This window comes from Seriola dumerili, unplaced genomic scaffold, assembly GCF_002260705.1.
Source record: "Seriola dumerili isolate Sdu_G_001 unplaced genomic scaffold, Sdu_1.0 BDQW01000149.1, whole genome shotgun sequence".
Taxonomy (NCBI): Eukaryota; Metazoa; Chordata; class Actinopteri; order Carangiformes; family Carangidae; genus Seriola; species Seriola dumerili.
Window position 1 is genome coordinate 12,883,500 of NW_019174404.1, and position 24,714 is coordinate 12,908,213.

The following is a 24,714-nucleotide window of genomic DNA, read 5'->3' on the forward strand; positions in this document are numbered from 1 at the left end:
AAATATTAACAGGATATGAATCTGAAAAAAACTGCCAAATAAAATTATGTTTATTTTTTAAATTGGTGGCTTTTTTTTTTTTTTTTGGTAAATTACTGAATGATCTTTCCTATTCAGACCTCAAAAATAAAGACTGAAACTAATAGATACCACTTTGTTTTAAGGGTTCACAAGACACAAATGCTGAGAACCAGGCGGTACCAGTCCTTTAAACAGCTTCTAATCAGCAACCAGTCAGACAGCGGGTGAATGACTGGTATGGTAGGTGAGTTGTATGTATGTGTGTGTGTGTGTGTGTGTGTGTGTGTGTGTGTGAGGGCGGGGGCTAAAGAAGGGCACACCAAGGTCTAAGTGGTCTGAAATGAATCAAAACACAAATGTCTTTATGATTAGCTTGGAGGCGGCCTGTGAGGAGTAAAACGTTGCCAGCGACCCCAGTCCTCATCATAGAGGCTGTGTTTTCCTCAGCCTGCTAGTGAGTGGATTACTGGGGCTAAATCTCCTGGATGCTCTGAGTGCTATAATCGCTGAGCGAGCACAGGGCCGGGGAGCAGATGTCACATGGTCTGCAGGGTGAAGGCTGAGGAATTATGTGGGACAATTGCTGGATTGCCTTGGCATCAGAAAACCAGAAGGGAGGGAAAGAGCGGAGGAGGAGGAGGAGGAGGAGGAGGAGGAGAAGGAGAAAGAGGATTCTGCAGGGACTGGGGGGTTGGGTGCGGCGGCCAGAGGGGGTATCTGTGCCACTGCGGTGGGGGAAGAGTTCAGGGGGGAATTACTACAAGAGGAGGCAGGTCAAGCTGGATTGAGAGGAGGGAGTCATCAGTGAGATGTTACTCCACTGGGGAATACGTACAGTAGGCTAAGCCTCCCGACTGCATCAAACCCATTTGAGCGTGCCGCAATGTTGAGCCTCGCAGGACCAGTGGGCACGTTTCCTATCTGAGCGTGATTCATTCTTTTCCCAGTATTTGGGAAATAAGCTTCCCGAACTCCTTGTTATTTCCTAATGGCCATGCCACTCAAGGAACACTACTACATATCCCAAGGGAAGGCTTGGTCAACACACCCTGCATGAACTCATTGAAGATTTATGAACACCACTCTTCTGTGAAAAAGCAGTGATAGAGATAGGCCCGTGAAGGGAAGCGAGCACAGCTGCAGTTTGTACAGCGGAGGCTGTTTTCCAAGCTGAATGAGGAGAGCTGAAATGGGAACTGAGCAGCAGAGTCATGGTCCCCCATAAAAAGAGAACATTTTCCCTCTCTGCAGTGCAGATTACTCCAAATTTGAGAGAAGAGACTGTGAGTCATTGCCTCTCCTACTTATGTTAAGTGCCTAATAAGCATGGACTGTGGAATAAAGTGAATTTGCATACATCTATTTTAAGGCTTTGATATGGTCATGGTGACAAAGCAGAGAAGGCAGGGAAAGAAGAAAGGGTCATGGAGCCAACAGATTCTTCAAACTTTCTGAAAACTGATAATCTGTTTTCAGATATTTTATGCTAATGAGGCACAAGAACTTCAGCCACCTGAAATCTACAGGCTGTGAAATGACCAGGAAGTGGCTGTACCTTGATATGTTTGACGCCACAGCTTACAAGCTTGCTCGGCTGGTACAAATCCCATGATATGTCAAATATCTGTGGGAAGAAAACAGACAGATATCGGCTTATTGTTACACAAACACGACGACATCACATGTGTAGTCTAGATATGTAATGATCAAACTGGTTGCAAAAGGAGGTCATTAAAAAGAAAAGTGTGTGTGTGTGTTTGTGTGTGTGTGTGTGTGTGTGTGTGTGTGTGTGTGTGCGTGCGTGCGTGTGTGTGTGTTTGGGCCAGTTGTGTTATAATGTGTGTGGGCAACAGCTGCTTGTATTTCATCTTTTTAAAATTCCTTTTCATTAGCTGTGCTCCCTCTCAGACGGGCTCTGAAAAGCTCACAATCAATCAGGCCTAACTTATTTATGTCCCCTTTGGGCGGACGGTCCATCCTACGTTTATAGCTAATTGAGGCAGTCGATACAGAGCTTGTGATGGAGACAGGGGAGGAAGAAAGTGTTTACTCTGTCTGTATGACCGGGAGCGGCTGCCAGAACCTTCCCTCTCCTCCAGTCCCACACACAGATTGTGTTTTTAGAGTCCAAGCCCACGGACACCAAACACTGCAAAGAGAGCAAAGAGAAAAAAAAGCCTTGCATCACAGATTGAACAGACTCTGCTCTGTTGCACTAATCACTGCAAAACAAACTTAGCTACCTCCACTGTAGCATGGCAGGCCACGATGAAAGGGCTAATAACGGCTGCAGAGCAGAACAGAACAGTTGTCCGGCCCCTGGCACTTCCAGTGAGCACATTTGAGTGCTTTTGCTGGAGGAGCCTCCTATAGCTGACTGAGTGAGTAGGCAGCAGCAGCAGCAGCAGCAGCAGTGGAGCAGATAAGAAGAGAACAGCTCTTATGGAAACCCGTCTCCACTCCGCAGCTTGCTTTACATGTTAGAGGATGTCCTCTTTGATCTACTGCTGGATCAATGTTTGGCTATGGATAGAAGTCTCTGGTGAGGCACCAGTTTTAACCGGATTTGAGAAATCTGCGTTTTAATAATAAGTAAAAAAACAAAAAAAAAACAAAGCTCCTGTGTGATGAAATCCAGTGAAACTATATGGGTCACAGGGTTGAAAAGTGCATCTGTATTTTGAAAACTCAAGTCATTTTTTTTAAACGCTGCTTGTGGTGTGGCTCTAGGGATGTCAGCGTGTCAGCTGATCCACCACGCCGGGAAATTTTGTGCAGACATTCATCCCTCAGGATGAACAAAACTGTCTCTTAGAAATGAAGTTCATATACTACTGTTATATATAACAACTGTTTTCCTGATTACTTTGTGGCTTTTAGTGACTGAGGCACTACACAGCAGAGTTGCTAGGAGGTGGTTGGGGTGGATAGGGGCCATACAAAGTGCACAACTTTCACACTAGAGCCCAGAGCTCCCTAACATGAACCAAGTGCTTTGTTGCCTAAAACAACTATAGAGTAGCAGAGTAGTCAGTATTACAAATTTGCATTTAGCCACATTCATAAAGTAACAACACGTCCTCATTACGTTAATAGAAAACATAATCCAGTCAAATTAAATTCCTATAAAACATATTTTCCCATCATCCTCAGGTTAAAACTTTGCCCAATACTTTGGTTTATGACCAAATAAGAGAGATATTAAGAGTTCCCATGATGCATCCATGCTTAATACCTGCAAAACTAGTGACATTCCCATCACCCCAGGCTAGACTTTGTGTTTAGTGCTACAGTAATGATCGTATGTTAGCATGCTAACATGGTAAACTAAAATGGGTCACAGGGTAAAGATTACATTATACCGGCTAAACATCAGTGTGTGACAATTGTCTCTGTGAGCATATTGACATGTGGATGTTAACACAATGCCAAAGCACAGCCTCACAGAGCCACCAGCATCAGTCCTGTCGAGGGTTAATGAGAGTTTCATGTGGAAATATTCTGAAAATGTTTTTTTATCTTAAATATGATGTGGTATGATGTGGTATGTAGAGAACTGGTTAGAATAGTCAGAACAACTAGTATAAAGTGAAAAGAGAGGTCATGAGTTTTACTCTCTGTACCAGACAGCACAACTGCATCTCCTGCTGAAATATCTAGAAGAGATGTCTCAAACATCAGTGTGTTTTTTGATATTGCTTTAATAGATGGATGGGGTAATGGCAACAGGGATTCCTCTGGATCATCCTTAGTTCAGTTCTGACTTCCTCTGATCAAGGAAGGGAAGAGACAGAGAGTAAACAGAGCTGCTAAACTGAGAAAGCGATGGAGCCTCCTCTGGCTTTAAACACTGTCACATTCCATCTAAATCCCCAGCTCTCTACCCGAGCAGGAAAATAGCACAGGGTCATCTCCCTGTCTTTTACTGCAAAATACAGGAGGTATAACTCCGCTCTGGGAGCTCCTGCGTGAGGAAGAGAAAGACATGCAAAGATAAAAACCCAGAGCTGGTTCCGCACAGTATCGATTTTTATTAGGTGAAGGCTGCAATGTGTAAACACTAACTGGTGGCAGGTCTGCAGAGAGCTGGCTAAAAAGATGACATGAAAAGGCTGAAAATGAGCTTTTCTTGAATGTTCCGGTGATTAACAAATAATGTGTGTATGCTTGCATGTCCCACTGGGTATTTTAAGGATTCCCATGCGCTAAAGCTTCTCTCACCTTAACACTGCACAGGTGCTGCCAACCTCTGTCATGCACTAGTACAAACACTTGATATGACTGTTTTCCTTTAAAATCTCCAAAGCAGAGCATGTCTGAGTGCAGCTGTCCAGCTAATACTGCTGGAGTAATCACAGATGTGTCATTCAGAAACTCAGCCCAGCAGGCGAGCTGCAAAAAGCCCACAGCTTTTGAGAGGAGTTTTGATTGCTGCCGCTGCTGCTGTGCTACTCAAACTGAACTTTTTTTTTTCCCAGTGACACTTTCATCTCTGTCTATATTCTCTGACTCCAAACTTGATTTAAACAAAGACAGTACTGCTTGTTTTACTCTGTGACATATTCTTTCTTTTTAAAGATGAGTATCATTGGGTCTCAAGAGTACCTGTCCCTCGAGGTCAAAGGCCAGGCACGCGATGCCGTGTGTGTGCACATCCTTGAGAATGGACACAGTCTGCACAGTGTAGGAGTCCCATACACAGATGTAAGGCTCCTTGCCCACCTGCCCTGTGGCCACCAACACACGCTCGGGATGCAGAGCTAAACTGTACAGAGAGAGAGAGTGAAAAGGGAGGGAAAACATCTGGTTAGCATTACCACTTTTGCACGCTTGTGAGTGTGTGTTTGTGTGTGCGCTGAGAGCAAAGAGGGGGTAGGAACCACTGGGATGAGATGAACACATTAAGTCTGTGATGGGCCTGAATATGGAGGCAGAGGGGCAGCTTGATGAGGTGACATGGTTCAATTAACTCAGTCATGCTCAAATACACACATGCAGCCTGGCGTCATGCATGCCTACAGGGTGTTCACAGAATAGAAGAGGGAGGATTTGTGAATCTGTGAATTACATTTTCCTCCATTTTTGTTCGTTTTCCCAGCAGCCCTTGGACCGCTCTCTGCCCCTTTCACCTTTTCTAATTCATCTGGGGTTTCCTCGCATCACCAGGCATATGTTTGTAACACTGTTACATAATCTCCCCCACCTCCTCTTCCCCTCCCCTCCACACTCGTACCTCCCCCACCTACGAGCATTCCCACTCTACAGCTGAGCAACAGCCTGCTGTACAAAGCTGTCAGCCTCCCCGCTCCGCCCATCCTTTCAGCGGCCGCCAGTCACGTTCCAGGCAGGCCTGAGTGATTCACTGGGCAATTCTTCCTCTTGCCTTGTCCTGGCCTATATATTTCATGCTGCGACGGAGCTCCCTCCATTATAATCAGACTGCCTGTTTTGCCAAATGCTCTCCAGAATTTCTAATCCTGGTGTGTATTGAGGGAGCAGGTCAGAGAGGCTTCGCAGGCTGCGCAGCATCAACCGGCTGAGTCAAAGCAGCCTTCTTCCACTTTCACTCCTTTCCGAGTTTTCAGTGTGAATCTTCCTGTCTGACTCCTGACACCTCATTTGCATGTGAAACACGCTGTCACCAAGGACTTGACAAAGCTCTGCTGGTGTAACATCTCTCAAAGCTGAGGTGGGTTAGACGTGATGGGCCCGATCTTTGTCCTCCCTCGATCTTCCCTCCTTGTTCTCCCCATCACATCCGCTTCTCCACCTTCTTTGTTGAACCTCTCTCCAACCTGGCACAATTTCTCATCTTACTTTTTTATGAATTATATAATCAGAGCGAAGCAGCTAATAATAGCATTCAGAGGAAGAAAAAAATGATTGGAACACTTTGAGATGCAGACAGACACAGCAGAGAAAACTGCTTTGGCGCAAGCGGGTCCAATACAATTCTGTCTGGTTTGACACACGTCAAAAGGTATGTGCAGGAAGCACTGATACTTATTTGGAATCACTTTAATTATGACTTTAATAAGTATGGTATGTCTGTGTTACAGCTTGGTAAAATCAGTGCAGTCTTTAAGCCAGCTAAAACAAGATCGCTCTTTCACTTACATGTCTGTCAGCTGAAAAGCTTGCTAAATGCCATCGCTAATGACTTAGCCTGCAGTGCATCACCACGGTTCTCCTGTTTGATATAGGCTGCGGCTGTTTGATGCGGCTGTCTTCCATCTGGCAAGAACTGTAGTACAAAACTAGCTAAATACTGCAGCAATTAAACAGTCTGTTTTCGTGTAGATACGAGGCAAATAAACAGCCTGGAGAGCTGATTTCACACGGTGGAGATGCTTAGATACAGAGGAGGAGGAGGAGACGAAGGTCGACTGAGCCAGATAAAAGGGCATGAGATGCACCTTTACCCACTGTTTCCCCTTCTTCATCATGAGTCTAGCAATCTATCTTTGACTCATGAATGGAGACGGTTACATATGGGCAAGAATGACGCCAGTCCCCCATGATATGGCGAGCTCATGAGACAACTTTGATACACACTCTCCAGCAGTAGCTTCCTTTGTCTGATTATACCTACAGTGGATTAAAAGGAAGCGGAGGATTAGCACATTTCTGAAGGTCTACACAACGCAGGATATTTCCCAGGACTCCACAAAGTGTTTTAGTACAGCTGCTCACCAAACCCCATAAGAAAATCCCACCCATAGACCAAGCACTTAAAACGGAAAATAGAAGAGGCAAAATGAAAGAAAGCAGCGGGTGAGTACAGTGGTGCGCTGCTTGATTAGAGTCAAAGGGAGAGAAAAGAGGACGGAGTTAAAGAGGGTGACATGGGCAAAGACTCTGGACTGGTTTCTGGCCCAGTGAGAAAAGTCTTCTGATTCTTCTGAAAACCAAGTGCACTTGAGCTAGTGGGTGCTGTTTATCAGTTTTACCGCTGAAACAATTAAATGATGAATTAATTAATTTAATAATCAAGAAATCAGTTTTTATATTTCATTTATATTTTATATTTTGAGCATATGATACTGTTTTCTGACATTTTACAGATAACAATCAGTCTTTTGAAAAAGGGGATTTATTGATAATTAAAATAATCGTTTCCCTTATAAGATTTTTGATAGTTCTCTAAACTCATTTGCAAGGCTACAACTAATCATTATTTTCATTAATGATGGTGATTAATCTGCTGCTTATCTACTAGAGGAATTGATAATCATTTGGTCTTTGAAACAACAACAAATGTTCATCAAAATTTCCAAAGTGGGATGCTCATATTGTTCCTCCAGTCCAAAACTCAAATACAGTTTACTGTAACATAAAACCAGCAAAGTTCAGAAACTTAAACTGGATATTGTTTGACATTTTTAAATGATAAATTACAACAATAAATAATTGCTCCAGCTCTTCGTGTCTCCTATTGATTGTATCCTAGTAAAATAGATATGAATAATTCATCATTATATCCACATTTCTAATCAATAGTGTAAATATCCTTAAGCACCAATATTTATTTGCACAATACTGTATATACCAACATATACATTATTAATATTGCGGTACTTGTTCAAAAAATATTGTGATATCTAATCATTATCAATTTTATTTTTATCTATTCTAAATGCACGCATCTAAGTCAGGGTAAAGTACCGATAAGAGCAATACGTCAGCTGCCTCCACTTCATCTGAATAAAACATTCATAACACCACCATCAGAAAACCAACACCTGCCTGAGTTTATTTTTTTTAAAATCCCAGCAACATCTACGCTGAATCACGCCATAGCGCTAAGTAACTGTACTGAACTCTGGAGGATCCTAATTGAGGAAGACAGATCTGCTCTTTAGAGACCAAGCTGCCTTTCACAGAGTGAGTGGCTTGGCAGCTCCTCGCAGTGATGATGGAGACCTGAGACCTCAGTCACTCTGCACAGAGCACCTGCAAATGTGTGTAAAGGTAAGAAACAAAGGGAAGCAGACCCGACTGTCACCAACAGTAAAGTTTATCGACTTGATGGACTGTTTCTACAGTCTTCTCATTAGATCCTCTTTTGCTGCAGCTATTTCTACTTTTTCCTTGTGGTTATGGTGATAAAAAGTCATTTGCTCGTGGATTGAATAAAAATGACCAAATCATTTTGCAATCATAAATGAGTACAGGAGCCACCGATAATCTACTGAGACCAAAGTCAGAGGGAAAGTAAGCAGAGGACAGAAGACAGACCACAGACCATGACTCTCTATTTATCAGCATTCAAACACGGGAAGATGAATACAGGAAAATGTGAATCCTATCTATTACCTCTAATGGCCATTGTCTACCGTACTGGCCTGACAGCACATTCCCACACACTCACCTAAAACACCAGCGCTATTGGTTTCTGATACAAGGCATACATTTGTGCAATAGTAATATTGTTAGAGACTCAAATATCCTATATATTAAAGCACACTATGATGACTTTACACAGCAAGATTGTCAGTTTTAGACTTTAGCTTGCACATTAATATGCAGTTAGTTCACACCATTAGCATCATACCATACAGTTCACAGAGCACGGCTGCGAGACTCCTGCCTGCAAACCTGACACATTTGTTGTGTGAAACTTCACACTGATTTTGAAAGTGAAAAAAAAAATTATTAAGAGCTGAATGAAAATTTTTCAACAATATGAATAGAAATGCATTCATCACATCTTTCAAAGCTTACTGAAACAAGACCGGCCTCGGACTGGCATCTATAATCCATAACTCTGGCTGTGCTCCATCATAAAGTTAACAAGATATTGTAATATGAGACAGCCTTTTATCCCCGTGTCCATAACAGCCTCTCATTAACTCTCACTCACTATCACAACAAACAACAGGAATCAGCCAAGATTTAGAATAACAGCACAAAATATAGTTTTTAGATTCTGGTGCCGAAGCAACAAATAAGATTTCCAACCTGTGTGTTATTTTCAGTGTGCATGTTTGCGTTTCGTATGCATTCATGTGCATGTACACGTCCTGCATGTCAGCATAACTGCAAAAAGGAGAGATTAAGTTTTGCACTATGGACAAACGCCTGCAGGTTTTTCAGCAGGAGCCTCGGGTTCTTTTATTTTCCGACTGGAATAAATGGAGCGTGGAACAATACCAGATATGAAGAAAGAATTGCAAATAACTGTTTTAACTGTTTTTTAATAGTCCACTTTCCTAACATGTGAACTGTGTTTTAATTAGATGTTATTAACCTTCTCCTCAGTCTATTTGGCTATTGCCCAGTACCATGTCAATTCACATTCCTCAAAAAGCATCACTGAAACACAGACCAGACCGACCTTTCATTCATGTGAGAACCTGCCTATTAGCTCCTCCATGTCAGACTGGGAGACCAGTTAAAAAAGCTGCAGGGCGAGATAAAACTAAGAGCGAGAAACAAGGCCAGCAATTAACTCATGAGGTAAAACATCAATTTATACATAGCTCACAAACAGGATACAGCAGCAACCAAAAATAAGGGCAAAAGAGAGAGGGATTTGAATCGCAGTGCTATCTGAGGGGGCTGCATCTATTCCACATGAGTTAGTGCAACGTGAGAGCAGTCCAACAGTTATTCAGCACTGAATCTGCTGAGGATTGCTCCTGGTTGTGCCATAGCAGCCTTAAGTCTAAGGACGTGTTTATGAGAGCTTTACAAGCACTCCTCTGAGATCTGAGTTTAAAATGACCTCTATGGATATGGCTATTACCTGGTTTGTGCCAGCAATACTAGACAGCACTAGGAGATCTACATAGCTTGTGGTGTAAATATGTTCATATCAAAAGAGCTTTTCATGTATTTTAAACCACCTGTCTGCAGAAAAAAAATGTGGCAACAAAACGCCTAAAATACTGAGTGCAGAGTTACAGATGATGAATTTGATTGTTTTACAATTCAATACTTTTGCATATTTATTAGTTTTGCAAATGCATGTTGCATTTTTGCATCAAATATCAAACGATGGCTCATTTAGTGACTCCTCCGGCTAAGAGTCAGGCACTTCACCCACAGGGCAGCGCAGGGTTAGTTCCTCTGTTGTCTGATTAATAATGGAGCAGGAGCCCAGCTGACTACCGACACAGAATATAATGTTAGTCATCTCCAGGCCAACCCACACACACATGTCAACACAAGCACTGGAGCGTTGTACACAGGTCGTTGTTGTGTGGCATGCTGAGAAACAGTTTGAAAGGCAGGATCATTAGATGTGTGATGTAACACCGGTTACTTTGCTGTGTTTTATTAAAGAACAGGTCTGTCTGGCCATGCAGAGATGAGTTAACACTTTCCACTCCAAAGGATTCTTTCAAGGACAGCTACGTTCAAGTGCATTTTTCAGATTTGCACTTTGCTTGCACCCATTGTCATGGGAAGATGAGACATGCAGGCTGCTGCTTTGGAAAACCTCTAAAATATGCTGAAAATTTCTGCTACCAGTCAAAGACAAAGCAATTAGTAAGTGATTAGATAATCTACAGAAATTTAAATCAACTACTTTGATAACCAATTAATCATTAAATCCTTTATTAAGACAAAATGGTAAATATTTTCTTTGTTCACATTCTCTGGTGACTAGATTTGTTGCTTTGAGCTCTGTGAGATGTTGTTACAGATTAGGTATCTTTGAGTTTTGGACTGTTCCTTGGACAAAATCTAGTTTAAGTTATCAACTTGACCTCTGGAAGATTATGAGCAGCATTTCCCCCCTATTTTATAGATTGAATTATTAATACGGTTTAATGATGAACCCTGATATAAAAATCTAGCAGCCCTGCAACTAGAAGCAATGACATGAGGAGTGGCAGCAGAGTAATCTTTAGCAGTGAGAGAAAGGGAGCTTCAATCTGGAGAGCTGGTTCAACACCTCTGCCCTGCTGGAGTGTCCTTGAGCAAGACACTGGACCCCATTACAAACTATGGAGATGCTGCTGTGTAGGTGCGTGTTCCTGTTAACTACCTATGGGGCTAGAAAATATCATATTACATTACACAAGGTGACACCAGCACCTACAATGACAACAGTACAGGATCAATTCATTTTCAGCTACTATGAGTCTGGTGCTGTCCGAGGTGCTGAAACTAATTGTTATATGTGTGTGTGTGCAGTATACTGTTGCCTGTGTATGATTACACTACCTGATTATGTCATCGTTGTGTCCCAGGTAAAATTTCTGCTTGTGCTCCCGGGTGTTGTACACAACCCCAACACCGGCGACAAAATAGACTATCTCCTTGGCGGCGGTGTAGTACAGGTTGTTGCGGCACTGATGTCCCCGGTATCCGTACACCCACTCCAGTCTCAGGTGGCAGTTGGGAGCAGTTCTGTCAGCCATGTCCGCACTTCCGTGTGTGTCTCTCTGTCGCTATCACGTAGGCTTTCTGATACAGTGTCATTCACCAAAAAGGATTTATTTTAAGCCCGTGTGTCCCATTAGTCCCACTGGATTTCCACCAGTCCAGGGAGAGCGCTGAAATTGGGCATTTTTGAGGGTCGTGTGAATGAATAGTCTTGCTGTATGATGAGATGAAAGCCCTCTGTCTCTGTTTCAGAAACGAGTTTCTAAGCTGTTGTGTTCATTGTGAGAAGCTGCTTGTACTTCTTCGGTCCCGGGCTTGCGGTCCTCGTCGGCTCCAGGTCAAAGCTCCTGTCAAATCCTACAAAGATGGAGCTGCACTGTTATTCCGCAAGCACCGCCCACAAAGATGACGGATCAGCCTGTCCTTCAATCAGATCCTTTAACTAAGAGAAAAAAAAGCAGGAGAGGACAATCTCGTCACGACTGAAACAGTTATACAAGGATAACGTCAAATTGGCTGCGACTTAATTTTTATTAATTTAATGTAAACTCTTTGTCTTAATGGGTGAATTTCACACACAGAGAGAAAGATACTACCATAAAACAAATATATTTTGACAGAATATTACTATTAAATAAAAGTTTAGTCTATATTCGATTTTTACTGACACAACTTTGACTCAGTCTGAACTGTTATTATTATCATTATTATCATCATTACAAAATCTTACATAATATATTTCAAGATTCAAGCTAGAGGATTGTTTTGTACACCAAAGAAATTATACAATTAATGGAATGTTATTCTATTACATTAAATAAAGAAACAGATAATACAACTGTTAACTCACTTCTTTTTCTTTTTGTTATTGTAAAATTGATATGCACTAGTTCGAGCTTTGTAAATTACTCGTCTTTTCCACCCTTTTTGTGAATTAATAATTTTTGTATTTGGAAACTACACTCAATCTTTTGGGCTTATCAGTAGAGATCTGAGCAAGAGGTACCGTTTGCACTTTATATTATTTCTATTAATTTGTTTAAAAATATGTCATTTCTATTCTACTTCTTTTGTTTTATCTTAATTTTTCTTTGTTGACATCTATGGCTGTATATATTTAATACATGATATGAACACTGTTATTTTCATATCATGTTCTTTCACCCTTGCTCTGTCATTCTATTTCAGAAATAGAGGGGAAAAAATAAAATTGGAAATTGATTAATTCATGAATTTGTCCTATGGGATAAATAAAGTATCTATTTATCTATCTATCTATCTATCTATCTATCTATCTATCTATCTATCTATCTATCTATCTATCTATCTATCTATCTATCTATCTATCTATATTATGCATAAAAATATAGCCTAGCAGTTTTTTTTCATTAGAGGAAGCTACGTCATTGAAGGACCGCCTCCTTCCCTGTTGCCGAGCGACAGAGGAAGCTTCGCCATCGTCCCAGCTTTGCAAAACAGCTTGCTAACCCGCTTCTAAACCTGTTTTCTTCTCGGCCAGCGCAATGGAGGTGACGATGGACCCTTTGTTTCTCGCGTGGAGCTATTCCAGGAGGCGGAAACTCCAACAGTGTTCAGATATTTGTACAAAAATATTACAAGACAACCCATATGACCAGGTACCGTGATACAGTTAGCCGGGCTAGTTTAGCATGCTAGCGATTATCTATTAAGGAAAGCCATCCAATTTGCTAATACAGGCAACCTGCAGCAACTCGTGCATAATCCGGATTAATCCTAGTAGTTTTCTTAATTTAATTTAGCTAACGTTGAATTTACTGGTATCTCTTTGACTCATTATGCTGCAACATACTCCTGACATTACATTGCATTTCATTTTACCTTTCATTTCTTCTGCATCGTGTCTTTTTTCATTTTTTTCTTTTTTCCCCCGTTTATTCTCATCTGTCCTCAACTTTTCTCTTTTCACTAACTAATTGCATGCTGTCCTAAGGACTCCTCCTTGTTTATCTCAGAGGTAAACTTGACTGCAGACTGTTCCTCTGTCATTTTTTCATTCCTGACCGTAACATGTTTACCCAGTGGTTGGAAGACGTAACATCAGGCTCTTTACGTCATTTAGCAGTTTGTGTTTGTGTGTGTGTTTGTTTTATAGGCTGCATGGAGCTTGAAAACTCGTGCTCTGACAGAGATGGTATACATAGATGAAATTGAGGTTGACCAGGAGGGGATTGCTGAGATGATGCTGGATGAGAGCTCTATTGCTCAAGTTGCACGTAAGTTTAAACTCTTCACAGTGCTTTAAAGTTGAGAAAATTAGCACCCAATGGTTAAATTTGTTAGACTGATGAAACCTGACTTTCTCCAAGGCCCTGGAACGTCACTGAGGCTCCCTGGAACAAGTCAGGGTGGAGGGCCCACACCAGCTGTCAGGTACTGTCTTCAAGGCAATGCTCAAAATTTTGCCTTGAAATTTTTACCATTGACAACACTTTCTACAAATTAAGAGATACAAGATGATCTGGGTTTCTTCTCTGAATTCAAGGCCTATGACACAATCAGGGCGTCCTATCACAGGATTTGTGAGACCCAGCACACAGTCTGGGCGTCCTGGGACAATGGAGCAGGCCATCAAAACTCCCCGCACTGCAAGCACTGCTCGGCCTGTTACTAGTGCTTCTGGTAGATTCATCCGTCTGGGAACAGTGAGTAAACATGCCTGAATGTTTGCAGCGACATAAAGGCTGCCTGTTCATGTGGGAACAATTTCCCACCAAAAAAACAAAAGCAAACCCTTAATTTTCTCCTATTGCTTAAAATATTATCATTGTTCATATAAATTACAGATATTTATTATTTATTGTGTTATACATTTTCCTTACTGTGAAGAAAGCCTGTATCATTTACCATGATATGTTGTTTCACTGTTTCTCCAGGCTTCAATGCTAACCAATCCAGAAGGACCATTTATCAACTTGTCAAGATTAAATCTGGCCAAGTACTCCCAAAAGCCCAGTTTATCCAGGGTAAGACTGAGACTGTTGCCTCCCAAAATGAATCAAGATTTTAGCTTTTTCTCAAATGTCAAGTAACCATCGTTTCCCTCCGCAGACACTGTTTGAGTACATCTTCCATCATGAAAACGATGTAAAAAATGTAAGTAGTGCATAGATTTACAGCATAAAGAGAATTGGTTGACTTTTAGTCATGCAACAAAAACTTAAAATTTCTTCACCAGGCTCTAGATTTGGCTGCTCAAGCTACTGAACATGCTCAGTTCAAAGACTGGTGGTGGAAAGTTCAGCTGGGAAAATGTTACTACAGGCAAGTAAACATCCACATGAGCTCAGTATATCTGACATTTCTAAAAGTTGCATTTTTATAATCTAATTAAAGATTGTTATTTCTGACCTTTGCAGGCTTGGTTTATATCGAGAAGCAGAAAAACAGTTTCGATCAGCTCTCAACCACCAGGAGGTGGTTGATACATATCTCTACCTGTCAAAGGTAATGATGGAGACATCATAGCAATACATTACATTAACAACTTGTTGCACAATGGAAAATACCAGTTCTTACTTATTTCTGGTACAAAAGTTTGCTAATAAATGAAATGAAAAACCTTGTGTGTTTTTTTACTTTAGGTTTACCAGCGCCTTGATCAACCAATAACAGCACTCAACCTTTTCAAGCAAGGCCTGGACCATTTTCCTGGTGAAGTCACCCTTCTAACAGGAATAGCTCGCATTCATGAGGTACAGTATGCCACCATGGCCATTACTATAGACTCCCCTTACTCCACTCCCAAGATACAACTGCCAAAAGAAATAGGAAACCATATTTACTGTCTATATTGTGATATTCTCACAGGAGATGAACAACATTTCATCAGCCACAGAGTACTACAAAGATGTCCTCAAGCAGGACAACACTCACGTGGAGGCTATAGCCTGTATAGGCAGCAATCACTTCTATACTGATCAGCCAGAGATCGCCCTGAGGTTCTACAGGTCAGACTGACTTTTATGTATAATTTATGTAATGCATTGTTACAGTATAGGTAATGAGGGGCTATATGCCATCTGTGATTCAATATGCGTTGCCCTTTGTTAGACGGCTGCTCCAGATGGGGGTGTATAACTGCCAGCTGTACAACAACCTGGGCCTGTGCTGCTTCTATGCCCAGCAGTATGACATGACTCTGTCCTCATTTGAGAGGGCTCTGGCCCTGGTGGACAATGATGAAGAGATGGCTGATGTCTGGTACAACATAGGGCACGTTGCTGTGGTGAGATAGCAATACCCAAAAATATCCCAGAATGTCTGATTATTTAATAATATGTACCTCTCCTTCATATAGTTTAGAGTTAAAATAAACCAAATACAAGTACAAATAGAGTGCATGTGTTCTATGATTACAGGGCATAGGAGACCTCACACTGGCCTATCAGTGTTTTAAACTAGCTTTGGCTTTTAACAATGACCATGCTGAGGCCTACAACAACTTGGCTGTGCTGGAGCTGCGCAAAGGTCGTATTGAACAGGTGAAGTCATATCTTTTAGTCTGTTAGAATATGAGGGACGAGATCATATTGCTTTCCTTTTAGACACTCTAATATGATGTTATACAGCCTGTTATTAGAGAGTCATTAAACAGTCATTATTATTAATGATATACCAACTTGTATTACCAAAAGATATTTCTCAAATACAGCCGGTACTGTATTGATTATTTTAGAATGTTCCTAAGAGGTTGGTGATAAACCAATTTAGCATTTATATCATGATATGAGAACAAGATATTATGAGATCCCTGGGCTGAGTTTCACATGCAGCTATGTGGCAGTCATCCACAGCAGCAGTAATACTAATACTGTGTAGATGTCAAACCAGTATACTTGTGGTTAATTTTTTTTTAGTTGCCCTAAAAGTCTGATTGCAATAGTGAATCATACCATAAAGGCTGTTTATTTACATTCTCTAGTAAATCAAAAACAGCTACGGTCTTTGAGCTGAACTTAAACTGCCACTGAGCTAACAAGAGAGCAAAATGATGTACAGTCTCTCAAGTGATGTAAAATGTGTCATCTGGCATAGAGGTGGTGGAGGTCAGCTCTGCAGACACAAATTGAAGTGAGACATTTTATGACAGATTTTCACATCCTACCAATAAAATGAAAAGATGAGGGTTGAAAATTAGCAAAGAGTTATTTTCAGTTAACATTAATTAAATTAATTCATTGAATATCCTGTTGCTGACAAATGTAACTGAATGTCCTATCTTTGATCCAGTCTAAAGCCTTCCTACAGACCGCTGCATCACTGGCTCCTCACATGTATGAGCCACACTTCAATCTTTCCATTCTTTCTGAAAAGGTAATTTATTACTATTTTTTCATCTGAATATTTACACTATACAGTCGTTTAAGACAAAATAATCAATATGAAAATGTTTGCCAATGCAATCTTTTTGTCTGTGTCCAGATTGGAGACCTTCAGAGTAGCTACACTGCAGCACAAAAGTCTGAGGATGCCTTTCCTGAGCACGTTGACACTCAGCAGCTTCTCAAGCAACTTCGGCAGCACTTTGCGGTGCTGTGAGCGTCCGACCAGTGTGCTGAGGAAGAAGGGTTTGATTTGAATGATGCTGCTGTGAGAGACTGCACCGCAGGGGTAGCCATCAGGCTTCAAAACACAAAGTTATTGAAATGCTAAAAGGCAGGCAAGTAAGTCAGACATGGGCATGAAGAAATGGGCATTAGTTTTGGTTTGCGTTTATGTTTTAAATGGTACATATACAATAAATTGCCAGTTACTAGGTATACCATATGTTATAGATAAAGTTTAAAAGAAAGAATTTGATTGATGTGATTGACCTCATCAGCATGTCTTTGATACATAATGATATATGATGTATACCACACATCATGCATCATATGACTTGTAGGAATGTACAATTTATGTGAAGGTGGGTATTTTCCTGATAAACTGGTAAACTAGTGTACAAATCTGTGTAATAGTAATACATATGTACATAGTTATGGTAAAGATTTAATTTATTACAGTAAAATAATTAACCTACATTTTATAGCTCATTTAATAAATTATATGTATTTTTCATATTTGAACCTTCCTTGCCATTTTGTAGTTTCAACAAATATTGACATCACAATAAAAGGTTACAGTTCAGAAGGTGTGTAAAAGTCTCTAAGGTCGAGTCAAATCTTCATTCAAACAATTAAACTAAAACTTAATGGGATTTAAAAAAATAAAATAAAATTACATTAACTCCCAGACTTTGGTGCCATTTCGCAAATCCATTTCAGGCTATAACTGCATGGAGCATCATTCCAGGACTTGAAGGGGTTGTTATTGGGATACGTAGCTGCACAGTCCTCATTGTCCTGGTTGTTGGGCTCGCCGTCATTCCAATACCTGAAACAAATGATAAGTTACTTTGTTGAGCCTTAATATCTCCTCCAACACTTTATATTTAAACATCATATTTTGATATTATCATTATTATTGTTAGTGTTAGTATTCGTTATATTATTAGTATGTGAATGTGCTATCACAGCCATTTACAATAGTGACAATTCTTGACAATATTTAAGACCATTTTTTAGTATGTTCAGGTGTGTAACTGTTACCCCTCAGTCATTCTTCTTCCATTCAACCATTTCCAAATTCCCTCCTCATCTGCATCTCTCAGTCCGATCCAGTAGCCATTATTGGATATGAATCTTGAGGAGTCATGATAATTGTTTATCAAGCTATTTACTGCCACCTGACAACATTGGAAATATACACACACAAACACACATGTATATGCATTTATTTTGTTGGGTCCCGTGCAGTGAAACAGGTCTCTTTTAATGCTCAAAAGTAAAATATAAAGTGATATGAAAGAGAACTACAAACACGGAAATGACTAAATGTTGAGTCTTACGTTTTTCTCTGTGGTGTCTAATATTGCCAAGTCTCCTCCTTGATTGATGCAGAACTGCCTGGCTTGATGCCATGGTCTGCGCGAAAGAGTCTCAGGCGTAGCGATGTAGTAACATGCTGAGTTCATGTAAGTCCACCCGGGGAGACAGTGTCTACAGCCCTCCGCTGAAAATGGAAACATGTTATGTTGTTTGGATTTAAATAATAATGTATTTAATCCTTTGATCATAAAAAACAAGTAAAAAAAAAAAGCTCTCACCAATCATTGGTATGTGGGCTTTCATTGCTGATATTTCCTCTTGGATTTTGTCAATATCCTTTTCATAGCCTTTGTTTCTTTTAGTCTGATGTTCCAACTCCCACTCAGTATGTAGGTGTTCACTGATTTCTTTTGCCAACTCCTTTTTGGCGTCATCCCTGCTTTTAACTGCAGAGTTGTAAAAAGCCTGCAGTTTGGTCATCTCCTCATTGATGTCTGTTATTGTATATTGCCCAGTAAGTTTGCTGTCTGTAAGTAGTGAAGACGTAGTGTTACTGGAGTCGAGCAGTCATTCTGAAGTTTCTTAATAGCATGATAAACATCTGCTTACACTCTTTTCGGGACATGCACGTCTATACTTGCCTGCTGTGCAGTGTAAATTCAAAGGTCAAAAGTGATCACAGGAGTGTAGCAGAACAAAAGTTAATTGAAAAACCTGCATATCATAACATTGTTGGTGCACAGGCATTTATAACTGTTTTGTAAATACATTCCAGAAAGTTTAATTTCTTTTATTTTTTTTAATTGTGTATAATCTCTGGAGGGTGTCATACAACATCAGTTCACAGCAGGATGGTGCTGCTGAGCTGTAAGAGAAATGTTTCAGCGTGCTGGCACCAAACTAGAGACTTTGCTCCCACCATTACCCCCAATACATATATCTCTAAAGAGTTTTCACATATTTTTTTCGATGGTACCCTTCTAGCTTCACACAAGCTGTAAATAACCAGAATTTAGCCAACAGTTGTTAGCAGGCACAGAGCAGAGAGTGTCTTCTTAATGGATTTAACTGCTGTTCAGTGCTGGGCAGGTGGTGTGTAGCCGATTAGAGCAGTGAACCAAAACAAGTAAAAGAAGTTAAAATGCTACATAGAATGAAGGGAACTGCAGAGTCAGGTGGGTTCCTTGCTAGGAGCGACACATTTTACATTACACACAGTCATTGTTAAAGATATTACTTACAGCAGCTGTAAGGTAATTCATGTTAAATATATCAATGTTTAAATAGCTGTACCTCTTCTGTTGACGTCACTTCTATTACTTCAAAGATGAACTTTTAACCTTTCAAATATTAGTTTCATTGCTATGAGTTGTGAAAATGCATGTCACCTCATAGCTAGTTAAAGCCACAATATTTTTGTTCTTTATGGGTTAACAGTAACTTACAATAGACTCCCAGGCCGATATCAATGGCTAGAAGAATGACAGCGAGCACTGCCAGGCTCACTGTAACCAGTCTGTAAAAATGCATACTGGATTCAGGTCTCACCACGGACATGAACACTACACAGAGAAGTTGTGGATCAATTTCAGAGCCATGTACGGACAGACAGAGATAAAGAAATACACAGAATAATTGAGCAGTGGTGTTTATAAGATCCTACTAAGACATCTTATGTCAGTTGTTGATTGATAATTAATGATTAAGATATACAATAATAAAAAAACAAATGATGCAAAGCATGCATTTAATAACTTACAGGAAAACAAGGACACCTACTAAGAATGACATACAAAATAAGCACAGTATGTGTAATAACAAAGAACATGTTAAACAGATGAATACCTCGTTGCTTCTCTTGGTTTGAGTAGAGAGCGCGATCATCTGCACTGAAGTCCTCCTGACAAATCAGTTGGTTACGTGTGCCATCAAAAGTGCATCAAAAGTTTTCTCTGTCCTCCATTTTTTCTGTTGAGATAAGAGGATGTGATAGTCCCTGAGAGAGACTATTTGTCAGGACATTGCCCTGTAGGTGAGTGTGTAACATAACAAACAGAAAATCAAGTTCATTTGTTAAATATTTACAGGGAGTGCAGGCCATTTGAAAAGCTGGTGTCATTTTCTAATCACCTTAACAAAATGATTTATAATTTAGGCTACTCAGTTTGGAAGATGTGATTCTTTAGGTGTCACCTTTTGTTTCATTGTGTCAATGATGATTTATTTCATTAACCAAATCAGCAGGATAAATAGCTATTTTCTGCTAAAGCATAACTAAAATACAATTAAATGAAATCAAATTGTACGCTGCAGGGACAACAGTCGTTTATTGTCATTTACCTGAAGAAGTGTGTATAGCTTAGAAATGATCACACGCAACACGGATGCTAATGTATTGAGCTGCAGTTTCTTTATTTTAACCATTTTGCATAGACACAAATATATAGTCCTGCGATTGTGATTTCTACTGGAGAGATGTCATGTCTCGTTTGGCTCCATTTCACATATCCAGTTCAACTCAAGTTCATTGCAGTTTGCATTATACCATGTCCTCTTGGTATCAGAATAGTAATTCAAAGCAGCACAGTTCCCGCTCTGAAGTCCACTTCTGCTAGGCTGTCCAGTTCTCCAGTACCTTGAATAAATCAAAATCATTCAGAAGAAGAATTTAGTTCCGCTATATTTGTTAGTCATGACAATAAAAATTCAAATCATAGTGATCAATAGTAAGTGTTGGCAGTCTGGGACATGCTTACACTGTTTCTGTCTCAGTCACATTGTTAACCCAGACCCATTTTTCTTCTGCCACTACTTCCCTGAGGCCGATCCAGAAGCCGTTCTGCCACCACACACTGCCACTGCTCACCCTTCGAAAGTTGTCACTCATGAGATGCTTTAAGAACGCATACACAGGAGTTAATACCTGAATTTCATAAATAGATCAAATAGACTTTAAAGTCCCTAAAAGGTCCTGAAGCTTTTTTTTTTTATATCTATATATCAACTCATATAAACTCACATTTGATATGAGGGGCAGTTGAGGACTTCGACTGTGAACACAATATTGACATACTAGTTCGCAAACACTCACTCATTTACCCAGCCATCAGTTATGGAGCAACACTATCATTTATTTAGAGTCGTGTTTCTGGCTACCAATGTAAGTCCAATATTCACTCTCTTTTTAGTCTTTACCAGCTCCTGAGTGAAATATCTGGCTTGTTAACTGCTAAATGCTTCACTATGTGTGGAGAAAATGGCCCTATGAAAGTGGTGAGAGTGAACCGAAGCAGTAACTTTACGGACTGAACAGAGACACTGAAGGAAGCTGTAGGCTTGGATGATAATTAGGTTCATAAGTTGATACATACATACATAATAAAAATATCAGTTATAGCAGCTTTATTCATAAAGAGATATGCTCAAAATTTCAAACCAATTTTTCAGGGGCTTTAAAGGAATATTCAAAAATAATGAATGCAGTCCAACATAAGTTAAATATTATTCAACACATTTTCATCAAAGATTCAATATTTGTTTTCAAGCCATCATGAAGGTCATTTTCTCCTACATACTAAACGTGAACAACTAACTCATGAAAAATGAACTTTATGGGACTTAAAAATCAGGTGTAGAGACATCCAACGAAATGAGAGGTATCATTTCTTATCATCTTTTTTCTGAGGCTGAAGCCCTTTTCTTCATTTGTTTTTTGACCCACCTGCTCAGCCAAGTTATTGATCACAACCAGTTCGCCCCCTTGACTAATACAGTGTGCTCTGCTATCCAGCCAGTTCTTCCTGGTTTCGTACACAGAGTTAGAAAAAAAATAGCAGGATGATTGAAGAAAAATCCATCGTGGTTGGCACCTGCTACAGCTTCCCTCTGTTGCAACAAGAGATTGGAAAAAGTGAAAAATATCCTGTCAAAGGCTATTTTTGATATTCTCAAAAAAATCCTAGGTTACATAAATACATAAACTGTACATATGTTCCACATTTCCAACCATCACATTTTCTTTGTACTTGGACAGTTGCCACTGAAGACAGGATGGAAGTCTGCCTTACCTAAATTAGTTTTATTACTCTTTAGCTCTGTCCTCTCTGTGTGTAGAGCCTCAATCTGTAACTGAAGACCATCACTGATGGTCTTCTTCTGCTGCACCTGCTCCTTTAGGTAGAGATGGCTGGCGTGCTCTTTCATTAATGCTGCGTGGGCCTCCATTTTAGCTCTGATGATACCGCTGTGGTTGCGGAGACGGTTCAACTCAGCAATGAGGGGTCCATTAGCGGAATAAGAAATCTGAAGGTTTTTGGCTTTGGCACCTGAAGCATAAAAACTCATTGTAACTAACAGAAAGAGGAAGTGTGGAAAAATGTTGTCAAGTCAGTTGGACAGTCCAGCACTTTGGTCCAGACTGAAATATCTCTATTAAAAGTCTTAAAAGGATAAATCTTGATGACTGATTTTGGTGATCCGCTGACTTTTCCTCTAGTACCACCATTTCACTTACTCGATGAAATATGTCAACATTAAAGTAATGAACGGTCACAAAGTTTGGAGAGACATTCATTATTCACATAAGATGTTTTAATTTGTAAAAAATACTTGTTTATGACCAAATACCTACAAAAAAACTAATGACATTCCTTTTTGTTCGCTAATTAGCAAATGTTAGCATGCTAACACATTGATGGCTATACCTGTTGTCTGTCTTACAACTTCCAATAAGGGCTACAATAAGGATTCACCACCTTCTTGCTCATTGGGAGCACAGTCTGATGATCAGCACCACCGTGACACTCATAGTGTTTTAAATTTCATTTTATCACGTAGAGCTGAAACACTTAATCACTTAGTTGACTAGGAGCAAATTAATCAGCAACAATTCTGATAACGGATTCAATTTGCTTGCTCCAATCTTTGTCTTATATGACTGTAAGCTGAGCACATTTGGTTTAAGAACTGGTGTCCAGACAAAACAAACAACCTGAAGATGTCACCTTGGGCTCTGGGAACCTGTGTTGGTAATTTGTCTCTATTTTATGACATTTTACAGGCCAAAATATCAGTCCATTAATCAATGAAGTATTAGTTACAGCCTATACTTTCATACCACATCAAATTGCATTGCAACACACCTGAATTCAATCATATTAATTAATTTCCACTTGCTGCTTAAAATGTTTGTATCACATCATTCACTGGATATGGTGATATACAACAAATCTGTCTGCGATGGACACTCAACTGGATGCAGTACATTCAGTACCTCTACAGTACATTAACCAAGAGCTACGTGAGAAAATTTGAGAATGAAATTAATCTCTATGATTTGAAATCCAATTTTTCATATCCTTAAATAAATTGTGTAATGGATTTCATAGAAGAGCAACTGTGCATCAGATAAAGGCAACCAGCCGTTTCCTGTGAACTGTCATACTTACAATAGATCCCAGTAACAACAGCAGCTATCAGCAGAACAGCATTCAACAGGCCCAGACTCAGTATAACCAGTCGGTTGGGTGGAAACGCAGATCCACCTCCCTTTGTAAACAGACCTTGAAAATGTTCCTCTGAATTAAAATCTTAACAATGTATATCATCATAAGTAAGCCATAAAGAGTATTATGTCAGTGACTTTTTTGGTTTTGAACCATAAATCTTTTTAAAATGATTACATTTTCACATACATTTGACATCAAAATCACTGAATCAGCTCAAGTTACACAGGGTCAGTTCGAGAGAGAGAAAAGAGTGAAGTGATAGTGTAAAAGATAGGTCAGAAGATTTTATTTTAAAGTGAATTGTACCTTGTCCAAATGCTTGACGTTGATAGCGCCTATGCCCATCTGTGCTGAAATGTTGAGAAACCTTTTGTTCGAATGACATTTCCTCCTCATGTTCTGAATATGACTGCGAGTTCTCCATTATACTGGTTAAAGTGGTGTCCATTGATCTGTTTGTCTCTTACTTATACCAGTGATAAGGCAGACGTGTGTGTTTGAACCCTGGTCTGGATGCCTTTGTGTGTCTGGAGTATAGTTGGTAAAAATATCAGACATACAGATTCATGTGTAGCTTGAGCTTTGGTTTAAAACTGCATTTAAGTATGATTTAATAGCACTGTTAATGCTAGTAGAACTGTGATACAGTTCAGTTTTACATTTAAATTTTCAAAATATAATTGCCCTGTTCACACTGTGCTTGTAAGCCTGTTTGCAGGCTGTTGCATCACTTGAATTTTTGAGGTGCTGATTAACAATTATGAAATTCAGAATTCATAGCAGAGAGGAATCAGCGCAGCCTTCCATTTCTATACCTATTTGTCAGGATTGCTTTGCTGGCTTTTTATAGCTGGCTATTTAAGAAACTTAACCTCTCTTAAAGGAACAGTTTCACATTGTCAACCTTATTTGCTTTCTTGTAGACAATTCGATTAGAAGAT

The 24,714-nt window shown here is 39.9% G+C and overlaps 4 protein-coding genes across 8 annotated transcripts in view; 1 reads left to right on the forward strand and 3 right to left on the reverse strand.

Annotated features, from left to right (window-relative positions):
- The window catches only part of eml5 (echinoderm microtubule associated protein like 5), a 36,197-nt gene extending 24,804 nt beyond the window's left edge, over positions 1-11,393 (reverse strand). For both annotated transcript variants that reach the window (XM_022750064.1, XM_022750063.1), the window contains exons 1-4: positions 11,197-11,393; positions 4,627-4,786; positions 2,072-2,170; positions 1,577-1,645 (exon numbers count right to left, since the gene is read on the reverse strand). In XM_022750064.1, coding sequence (XP_022605785.1) covers positions 1,577-1,645; positions 2,072-2,170; positions 4,627-4,786; positions 11,197-11,393 — 525 coding nt within the window. The remainder of the gene's footprint in view (positions 1-1,576; positions 1,646-2,071; positions 2,171-4,626; positions 4,787-11,196) is intronic.
- Positions 11,394-12,813: 1,420 nt separating this feature from the next.
- ttc8 (tetratricopeptide repeat domain 8) lies at positions 12,814-16,965 on the forward strand. 2 transcript variants are annotated; one of them, XM_022750326.1, is made up of 15 exons: positions 12,814-12,995; positions 13,331-13,354; positions 13,493-13,613; positions 13,707-13,770; positions 13,883-14,042; positions 14,274-14,363; positions 14,449-14,493; positions 14,576-14,661; positions 14,757-14,844; positions 14,982-15,092; positions 15,208-15,347; positions 15,451-15,625; positions 15,759-15,881; positions 16,630-16,713; positions 16,822-16,965. In XM_022750326.1, exons 1-15 carry the CDS (start codon positions 12,882-12,884, stop codon positions 16,936-16,938), a joined length of 1,542 nt encoding a protein of 513 aa, XP_022606047.1. In that variant the 5' UTR covers positions 12,814-12,881; the 3' UTR covers positions 16,939-16,965. The 2 variants fall into 2 exon arrangements, with proteins under 2 accessions (XP_022606047.1, XP_022606048.1); XM_022750327.1 differs by lacking the exon at positions 13,331-13,354.
- Positions 16,966-17,115: 150 nt separating this feature from the next.
- Positions 17,116-20,265, reverse strand: LOC111225447 (CD209 antigen-like protein E). Of its 2 annotated transcripts, XM_022750328.1 has the most exons (6): positions 20,112-20,265; positions 19,712-19,828; positions 18,545-18,793; positions 18,287-18,450; positions 17,988-18,124; positions 17,116-17,772 (listed from the first exon to the last, which is right to left on the reverse strand). In XM_022750328.1, exons 2-6 carry the CDS (start codon positions 19,821-19,823, stop codon positions 17,622-17,624), a joined length of 813 nt encoding a protein of 270 aa, XP_022606049.1. In that variant the 5' UTR covers positions 19,824-19,828; positions 20,112-20,265; the 3' UTR covers positions 17,116-17,621. The 2 variants fall into 2 exon arrangements, with proteins under 2 accessions (XP_022606049.1, XP_022606050.1); XM_022750329.1 differs by lacking the exon at positions 19,712-19,828 and having other exon boundaries at positions 17,117-17,772.
- Positions 20,266-20,778: 513 nt separating this feature from the next.
- LOC111225945 (C-type lectin domain family 4 member G-like) lies at positions 20,779-24,269 on the reverse strand. Of its 2 annotated transcripts, XM_022751006.1 has the most exons (6): positions 24,080-24,266; positions 23,714-23,827; positions 22,334-22,591; positions 21,988-22,151; positions 21,025-21,159; positions 20,779-20,901 (listed from the first exon to the last, which is right to left on the reverse strand). In XM_022751006.1, the coding sequence occupies exons 1-6, from the start codon at positions 24,219-24,221 to the stop codon at positions 20,878-20,880; spliced, it is 837 nt and encodes a 278-aa protein (XP_022606727.1). In that variant the 5' UTR covers positions 24,222-24,266; the 3' UTR covers positions 20,779-20,877. The 2 variants fall into 2 exon arrangements, with proteins under 2 accessions (XP_022606727.1, XP_022606728.1); XM_022751007.1 differs by lacking the exon at positions 21,025-21,159 and having other exon boundaries at positions 24,080-24,269.
- Between the last annotated feature and the right edge of the window lie 445 nt (positions 24,270-24,714).

Excerpts from the sequence above, each read along its gene's own strand:
- ttc8 (XM_022750326.1), top strand. The coding sequence starts at position 12,882 with ATGGAGGTGACGATGGACCCTTTGTTTCTCGCGTGGAGCTATTCCAGG. Across the intron at positions 13,614-13,706 it reads CTCTATTGCTCAAGTTGCAC|GCCCTGGAACGTCACTGAGG; the intron begins GTAAGTTTAAAC and ends ACTTTCTCCAAG. Across the intron at positions 15,882-16,629 it reads GCAAAGGTCGTATTGAACAG|TCTAAAGCCTTCCTACAGAC; the intron begins GTGAAGTCATAT and ends TCTTTGATCCAG.
- LOC111225945 (XM_022751006.1), bottom strand. The coding sequence starts at position 24,221 with ATGGACACCACTTTAACCAGTATAATGGAGAACTCGCAGTCATATTCA. Across the intron at positions 22,152-22,333 it reads GAGTAATAAAACTAATTTAG|AGGGAAGCTGTAGCAGGTGC; the intron begins GTAAGGCAGACT and ends TTGTTGCAACAG. Across the intron at positions 20,902-21,024 it reads ATGTGACTGAGACAGAAACA|GTACTGGAGAACTGGACAGC; the intron begins GTGTAAGCATGT and ends GATTTATTCAAG.
- LOC111225447 (XM_022750328.1), bottom strand. The coding sequence starts at position 19,823 with ATGTCCGTGGTGAGACCTGAATCCAGTATGCATTTTTACAGACTGGTT. Across the intron at positions 18,451-18,544 it reads AGCCCACATACCAATGATTG|CGGAGGGCTGTAGACACTGT; the intron begins GTGAGAGCTTTT and ends TTCCATTTTCAG. Across the intron at positions 17,773-17,987 it reads GGAAGAAGAATGACTGAGGG|GTATTGGAATGACGGCGAGC; the intron begins GTAACAGTTACA and ends CATTTGTTTCAG.